We start from the raw sequence: 9,018 nt of genomic DNA on the forward strand, positions 1-9,018 counted from the left end.
TTTAAGTGACTAAAAGCTTTGGGATGCATTATGAAAAACCTCACTCTCCAAACTTGTCAGCAGTTGTTGAAAATTGGTCTCTTTAAATGTGTTCCAGGCTGGATAACAGAAATTGCTAACAACAACTCAGAGCTTAAGCCTGTGTTTTTAAGACTGTTAAATATTGGCAGGTCTCTCTTGGGCAAAAACACATGAAGGCAGATTCTTGAAATAAAGAGTGGCCTCATTGTGATTCAGTGAGAATTTTGTCTGTTGACTTTAGCTGAAATTTTTCCTACTAAATGAATGCAACATGATTGCTTAATTATTTGTGCCTACTGTCCCCCAAATGCAGCTTTTGATACATAGATCTCTATGTCTCACTGGAGGTAATTTTGAATTTCTTCCTTCCTCAGACACTGTGTTTCTGGAGTGGGGCTAGGCAGAGGTCAAGGACAAGAGCTTTCACTCAGTGGAGAAGTAGACGACAACTCCCTCTCTCCAGAAGCTTGTTATGAATGTAAAATCAACGGCTATCCCAAGAGAGGAAGGAAGCGCCGGAGCACTAATGAAACTGCAAGTGAAGCAGAGGTAATTGACCCTTTCTGGGGGGAAAGGGTTTGTGGCTGTCTTGTGAGAGCTGGACTCAGAAGGATGTGTGCCAAGAGACAATCCCTCAGGGAAAATCTACACCCTAAAGGAGATCAAAGCTAGTTTTGGATGTCAGGTGGTGTTTTTGTATCAGAAGTGATATAGAGCTTCCCTTGCTTTCCAAATGAAAATGTTACAGTTTGTGCTGCTGTCTCAAATATTACCACCCAGTCAGAGGTGAAGGGTGAGGCTGCTTTTCCAGCACTCTGCTGCACTTGCAGGCTGCCCTGGCTCCACACTTAAATGACTGTTGCAAAGCAGAAAATCCCCATTGAAATGCTGTGGCTCCCTCACAGACCCTGCTCTCCTTCAAAGCTGTTCTCTTAGCCTGTGGCTTCCCTAGCAGAGAGGAGGAGAGTGCCTTGTTTGCTCTCTTGGCAGGAGTCACAGGCTCCCAGCATGCAGGGACTTCACCTGTCAGGCAGCAAGGCACGTGCACAGAAACTTCCAGTGTGTGTCTCAGGCTTCTCTAACCCACACAGCAGAGGTGACAAGCTCTGTACTTCACCCTGAGGAGTCCTAGGCCCATAAGAGTGGATTTGACAGAGGATGTTACAGAACCTCCTTTTAAAAATTGTCTAATTAGTAATTATTGACCTGGGTAAGAAATACACACAGGCACATGTGAAATGCTCTGTGACAAAGCCAACTGACATCCTTTGTTCTTGTGCAGGATCAGCAAGAGCTGGAGCCGCCGATCAGTCTCGCCAGCTGGGACATTGAGAAAGCAGCGATCTTCTCCATCAACATCTCGGACCTGAGTAACAAAGATCGCATCCTGGAGCTGCTCCCTGCCCTCACCACACTGACAAACCACAACCGATACTTAATTGACTCTGGAAATGAAGATGGTTTCTTTAGAATCAATAAGAAGGACGGGATAAGTTACCTTCATTTCACAAAGAAGAAGCCAGTGCCTGGAAATTATTCATTACAAATCAGTAGTATTCCACTCTATAAAAAGAAGGAACTTAACCAGCTTGAAGCGAAACATGACAAAGACTACCTCAGTGGTGAGCTGGGAGATAACCTGAAAATGAAAATTCAGATATTGCTTCATTAATTCATCAACCAAAGACCAAATAATTAAACCAAAGATAGATAGGTAGGACTGAATATTCCTCCCAATCAGATTCTTCATATCATAGGTACAATCTTACATGAGTACATTTGTATGAACAAGCACTATTGTATTATTACATAAACAAGGTACAGGATGAATATGTGAGCTCAAAACTACCACTTCCTCAGGCTTTTACGTGTAGCTGAGCTACCTTGATATGTTGAATCTTGAAAACTGGGACTTTTATCATTGGAAGTTGGCCACTGATGCTGAGACACGTCATCATTTCAGCAGAGGTACAAGAATGTGCTTTCAACTGATGGACAGCTCTATTTTTGTAATTCGTAAACTTCGCTTCTCCAACTACAACTTACTAGGTCAGCCATTTATGATATCCATTTGGTGCTAGTAAATTTTCAACCTAGATTTATAAATGCACTGTAATATTTACACAACTTAGAAGCCAAAATTGCCATTATTCAGTCTAAATACTTCAATCAACCAAAGTTAGCTCAGTAGTTTATCTCAGTTATGCCTATAATACATTACATGTAAATTAAGTGTGTGTATACTGTAATCATGCTATTTTTATCAATGAAGCATTTGTAAACTAGATTAATAATACCCTTAATGTGAGGGTTTGTAATGGTGCTTATAAGACCAACTACTTGTTAACTGTATACACAAACCTGATGATAAAGTTTCTGTGACTTGCCAAAATGCACTGAGGTCAGTAGGGACCATTAAACATTCTCAAAAGTCAGATGACAATCAGTGCCATCCTACACCATGACATATTGTAACATGTCAAGAGTACCCATAGCCATTCATATCAACAAGGGTTCAATGTCATAAATGTCACAATAAAACAGTTTTTTTTTTTAGTTTATTCTGTGGCCTTGTGTTTTTGCTAAAAGTGTGATAAACTGCATACTTCAGGCGTTGTCAGTAGGGTTGTCTTTATCTGTCTGTGTGTCCAGGTGATTCCTTCTTGAGGGAGCTGCTACTGTTCATTCTTCATGCAGAGAAAGAACAGAAGAAGTACAGAAACCTTCACAAATCTAAACAGCAGTGGACCTCTCTCAAGTTACTGTGTGGTTGCAGAAAGGAAGCGAGAACATTTCCAATGACTTGACCTGAGTAGTCTGGTCAAAAAGTAATCTGCTAGCCAAAACATGAAGAAGTGGATGTTCAATCATTATACAGAAAACACAGTTAAGGTTGAAAAACCCCACTATTGTTTGCTAAAACTGCCTTAAGATATTCCTTCTTTTACCCCCACTTCAACAGTTACTGTCATATAACCCATGACTGATAACAGAAGAATAATCCAATACCAGAAACCATCACAAGCTTTAGATGGGTTTTAATATCAAGTGAATTATTCAGTGATGTGTGTGTACTTGTATATGCAAATGCCATGGTGTATCTTTTAGCAGCAATGGCAGAACATTGTACTGAGGTGTGATGCTATAAAATCTAGAAGAAAGAAGCACTGAAACTGCTGCTGGGACAGCACTGTAGATGATAGAGGGAACATATATTGAGCTATAATAGCTTTGGAAGGGAAATGTACTCCTATAATTCACCCCAAATTGTATTATTGCTCTCTGTGATTTTGTCTGCATAACAAATATAACTATATAAAAAGTAAGCTTGTGCACAGGATTACTTTGATATTTTTAATAGATCATGTCTGGATTTTATTTATTAGTGTGCCAAAATGTTGAACAGTGTATTTTTTCCATATGTTGCATAACTATGGCGAGATATAATCAGAGCTTTACAGTTGTAAATGGCACTCCTATATAGCAGGTTGGGAATGATTTTTAGTGCCAGTGTGCATGATTGTATAGTTTATAGGTAAGTACCATTTAAGTATTTTTTCTCAGCCCCTAAACACTGAGGGGAACTGAGAAGGACGATTTCAGAAAGACCTGTCAGGAGTCTATCCAGTACACTTGGTTTACATTTAAGCTCCATGTAACACCTTATGATGCCATAGGTTCTTTGACTGTGTTCCAGCAGCCCCAGTGTTGCCCACACCGTTCTGCAAATTGCCTTTGCTATGCTTCAGAAACAAGAAATCTTGACAGTAGCTCTTTTAGTCATTTAAAAATGGAAAACCCAGATGTGCTGTACCAATCTGCACATAAATATCCACTTTTTTGTACATTATTCATCTGTCTCTTTGCAGCAATGTCCTTTAACTGATATATAATTTTTGTCTTGGTTTTAGTTTGCTGTATGTGTATGATCATTTCTGTTAGTTTGAATATTTGCATCTTCCTTGGCGTCTCAGTGAAGCATAAAGGTTGCACAATAACATTGCATGCAACCTGCAATTAAAAAGTGGTTTGTAACTTGCAGTGTGATTTTGAAGTAATCTGCTGTATTTAATTTCATAGTGGGACCCCAGAATGACTCTAAGCACCAGACAGACTGAAGTAGAGGTTATTCTAAATGTGTATCCTTTGGCAATTAAAGGATATTTTTCAAATTCAAGGAAATAACAAAATGCTTAATTGCTTGAAATAAGTGTGGCTGCCCTCCACTGCGATTGTGCATATGACTCTGCATAGATGATTGCATGGATAATAAACCTAATTTTTGATTAACAGATTTTAACAAAGATGGCTTGTTACTGTACACAGCAAATCATTCTCTTATTGTGTGTTGTAACAGTGTCTTGTAAACTTGACAGCCCACGTGTATTTTGGCAGAACACCACTGTTTCCACAGTCTCTCTTTTAAGCTGACTTTCAAAGAACCCCAAGTATTTGCTTTCTTATGGCAGGTCTTGAAAGGTCACACTCAGGTTTTCTCTAAGATAAATATTCTGTGCTGTGATTCAAGTTCAGCTTTGTGCTTTGGAAGAGCTAATCAGGTCAAGACTCCTCAGCACAGACAGGCCTGAGCTGTTTGGAGCAAGATGCCACAGTTCATGTGCAGCAGCTTCCTGTGCCTTCCTGGGCCCAATTGGGCACTGCCAGTCCCTGCCAGCAGCAGCACAACAGGTAAGAGCATCACAAGGCACCAAACCTGCTGCTCTAGGCCAAGGAGGATGTGGTGGTGGTGGCATTGCAAAAGCTTTCTCACCACTTTTAAAAATGGATGTTGGCTGTGAAGGAATGGCCACTTGAGCCATTAAAGCCTTGCAGTATTCTTGTGGACCTGATGGTCTCTGCCCAAATTAATGAGGTTAACAGCCTACGTTGTGCTGCTACATTCTGAATAGGTACCAGGTGAAGAGGAGAGAGCTTTCACTTCACTGTGATGAGAAAATCTTGTCTTTTCAGTTACAGAAAGGAAGCCAGAGTTCTGCATTGGATGAGGCTGGAGCTGCAGGAGCTGTGCACCACTCAGTGCCCCCCGGCTGCACTGTGCCAGGTAGGACAGGAGCTAATGGGACACACCAGCTTCAAAAAACTGGGACATCTGAGCCCAGGATCTTGTCTACTTCAGTCTCTCCCCAGAGCAAATCTTGCAGCTTTTCTGCTTGCAGGAGTGGCAGGGAGCTAAGGCCAAGATATGATGTACATCAGATTAATCCAGTAAATCCGGGTTGGCAGTGTCCTACCAGAGTAGTTGCCCAGAGTAAGCCCTCATGTTATCACAATCTTGGCAGACTAGCACTTGGCTAAAACCCTTGTGTTCAGAAAATCGCAGAGCTTCTAGTGAGCATGTGAGATGCCTGCAGAGACCTGTGCAGCTTCTGTGGTTACACAGAGCTGCCTGGAGAGCTCTGTGTGCAAACCCCATCACCTAAGGTCTGGGATGTCACACTAACCTGTGAGATTGTGTCGGTTTGGGGTGCTGTGAAAACTTAGGACAGGGCAAGCAGACAGGTGTGATTTGGGGCAAAATATGCCATCATTTACACCAATGAAAATGTGAATGATTGTATAGGTTGCAGTAGGAACAAGAGGGAAAGAAATAGGGAGAGGGTAGAATGCTGCAGTAATTCAATGGCCCAAAGTGCTCCAATGCATGCTCTGTTTCACTCACATGTGCTGGTCCTGCACAAGCCCTGGTGCTTTGTGCTTCTGAGTTGTCCCTTGCAGGTCCCCAGGCAGGTGCTGCAGGGACCAACAGCTGTCCCCACAGGGCAGGACATGCCCAGGCTGCTCTTGGAGCAGGCAGAGGCACTGCTGGTGCCAGGCTGGTGGAGGTGGTCCCCAGTCACCAAGGCTGGTGCTGCTCTTGGAGACTTTGAAATTCGATTCCTCAGGAGCAGGCTGCATGCTCTGGTTTGCCTGAAGATGAGACCCTCTTTCTGTGCAGCAAAAATGTTGAAGATGTTGATGACTTCAGCTCTGACAAATTCCAACTATCTGCTTCTGTTGTCCTTAGAACTTGCCAAATATTTCACACCCTCATAAGAAATGCTTTTGAGGAATAATCACGCCCAAGCCAATTTCTCAGTTATGAGCTTCCCATTGAGTTCAGGAGAGGAACCTTGGGGCCAGAGAGGTCAACAAAGTGTTTATTTTTGTATTTTGGGCTCTCCTTTCTATTTCTACTGTGCCATGTGACAGGAAGTGTCTGTGGAGGCCCAGGCTGCCTGACCAGTGGGAGTGTGCTGGCAAAGCTGGGCTGCTGCCCTGTGCTGGTGCCAGCCTGTCCAGCGTGTGCCATGGCTGCTTGTTGGTGTGCAGCGAGTCCTCAGCCTGCTTAGACACGTGCCCATGTGTGCACACAGCAATGTAGGTGGTTTTGTCTGAAGAGTTGAGACAGATACTGTATCACAGGCCAAAGTGATGCTGTGATAAGTCTTTGCTAAGTACAAGGAAGGGCTTTTCCCCTTTCTTGGGCTGGACCTTTCCCTTGCACGTGGCAGCAGTGCTGGCCCAGCCTCTCCCTGGCTTGGCTCTCACATCTGCAGGTTTGTTTGTTTATGAGCTTCTCTATGGCTCCCAGGGCTGTAGGATGTTCCTTGCTACACCCTTGTGAGGTTGGGATGTGTTTGTCATCCTTGTTTTACAGGACAAGAACTGAGAACCAGATGTTTTAGTTTGGGAGAGCTCACAGGCAATGGCCATTCTGCCAGGAGTAACTCCAAAATACTGAGGTGTCCCTGGAGAGGAGGACAAGAAGCCACAGGGGTTCATCAGCCATGACAGCCCCAGCTGGCACAAAGCCATGGGAACTGCCCCTCTTCACTAAAGTGCATCTCAGATGGAGCCTGCTGGAGCTCCGGCCATTCCCCATACTCTTCAGAAAGCCAGGAGCATCACCCCGTGCCCTACCAAAGAGCCCCTGGAGAGTCTCTTCCCATAGGTGCCCCACCCAGAATTGTGCCACTGCAGGTGCAGCTGCACCAGTTTAAAAAAAAAAGCAAAGCAAAACCAGTGTCAGTTCTTGATAATTTACTGCAAAAAAAGATTTTGGGTAGGGCCAGCAGGCTGCATGGAGATAATCAAAATTGACACTGCTGGTGAGCAGGACCTGGGCTCTGCCAGCCTGCCTGGCTTATCTCTCAGGCTGCTGGAAGGTCCATTCAGAAAACAGGGCTACTGCTTAGTTTTCTTTGGAGATTGATTCTTTATCCCTGTAATTTCTGTGTGAAGTGCTTCAGGGTGATTTTTTTTGGTCTTTGACAACTCAGGAGAAATTATTTTTTTAAATCAGCTCATCTGGGTCTGTGTTTGACTATAGCTCCAGTCCAGCACATGACTGAGCTGGTGAGCTTGGACAGGTAGGAAAACTGTCTGGACTTCTCTGTGTGTGCTTGCAGCTCTGTATAAATGTGTTGTTATTATAATCACAATAAATACTAGAGCCTTGAGAAATGTCTATAACCCAACCCAAATCAGGTGAAACTCCCCTGGTTTTGGGTTTCATTACAAACTCGAGACTTGGGCCAGGGTTGTGGAGGTTCATGAACCTCTCTGAAGCTGGGCTCAGTTTCAAGCAATAATAGGCCAAGTGTCAGGCAAATCTAGGCCAAGTTTTGCGTAAATTTGGAATGAACTTTAGGTGAATAAAAAATGATTTATGGTTTTAGGCTGAAACCATATCACCATATCAACTATGGACTTTTTGCTTGGTTTTAACCTGTAACCAGGAAATCTTGGCACTTTGGCTGAGTTTCACTTTGGTTTTGATTTTAGACCATAAAAACAAAACAACCAGAGCAAAGAGGTGAGTCTCAAGACAAATCATGCAGAAACCGGTTTACAGTATGGGAGCCCAAAGCCATGCACTGCACTGAGCACCAGCACTGAGATCTGTTCCCCACTGCAGGTGGAGTCTCAGGCCATGAGAGCTGCTGTATGCCATGGAGGAGGTCCTGAAGAGACCTGGTCTTTATCTTTAAACCATGTACCATCTGTGTGTTTCATGGCTTAAGACTGAAAGCAGCACCTAGAAATGGAAGGGAGAAAAAAAGGCTGAGAAAATCCACTACACATGTGCTCAGGGCAAGGGTAAGGAACCAGGAAGCAGAACTGTAATTCAAAAGTTCACTCTTCAACAAAGCCAGCTCTGTGTGAATTTGTCTGTTATACACTTGCCCTATAACATGATTATATCATTTAAGAGACTGAATTTACTACAGATCATGTTGTGGCCCATACACAGGCAAACTCCACACTCCTATATTCCAAAATATCCTGGGAACAAAAGTGTTTTCTGCAGCACAGATAAAACCATGGGAGGAAATTGTGGGTCCCAATGTGGCTGCCAGGCCTGGTTTGAAGGCCAAGTCCACTGGAGTTGCACAACCCTCTGGTCAAAAAGACCAACTATTTGTGTTGGGCTCATTTGTGCTAACAAACAGCACAGTCTCGAGTTCCCCACAGACCAGCCTGGAATTTATTTAAAAAATAGAGAATTGGTGAAGGATTTATGCAGGGGCACCTCCCCATCAACCCTCTAAGCATTAAATATCTCATGTCCTGCATGATGTCTAACAAAGAGCAGTCCTACAAGAGAAGCAGCTGAACATTGTCTTTGAGTACCAGCTGGGAAGGCAGGGTAAAAAAATAAGAAAATAAGGCTGTCTTTGGTGTCAGCTGAACCCCCACCCTGCAAAATCTGCAATTAACCAAACATCATTTGCTGCCAGTCTCAGCAGTGCCACCAGCCTGTCCCCACCAGACACACTCTTCAAATCTACAGCAATAATCCGGCCCTGAATGACAAATGCACTTATTCTGCCACATCTGAGCTGCTGTGATCTGTGCTAAAGCTGCTCTTTATAGCCTGTGCTGGTTCAGCACAGTGACATGCCAATGGTACCTGTCTCTCCTTGAGCAGCAGGAGCCAAGTGCCCCAAGGCTGTCCCAGAGCTGCCTGGAGACAGCTCCCACACAGAGACATCA

At 43.7% G+C, this 9,018-nt stretch overlaps 1 protein-coding gene across 1 annotated transcript in view; it reads left to right on the forward strand.

Moving 5' to 3' along the window:
* The window catches only part of FBN1 (fibrillin 1), a 141,765-nt gene extending 139,188 nt beyond the window's left edge, over nucleotides 1-2,577 (forward strand). The window contains exons 65-66 of the mRNA XM_059481802.1: nucleotides 396-570; nucleotides 1,304-2,577. Of these exons, the coding sequence (XP_059337785.1) occupies nucleotides 396-570; nucleotides 1,304-1,693 (565 nt within the window). The 3' untranslated portion in view covers nucleotides 1,694-2,577. The remainder of the gene's footprint in view (nucleotides 1-395; nucleotides 571-1,303) is intronic.
* Nucleotides 2,578-9,018: the final 6,441 nt, after the last annotated feature.

This window comes from Ammospiza nelsoni, chromosome 14, assembly GCF_027579445.1.
Source record: "Ammospiza nelsoni isolate bAmmNel1 chromosome 14, bAmmNel1.pri, whole genome shotgun sequence".
NCBI lineage: Eukaryota > Metazoa > Chordata > Aves > Passeriformes > Passerellidae > Ammospiza > Ammospiza nelsoni.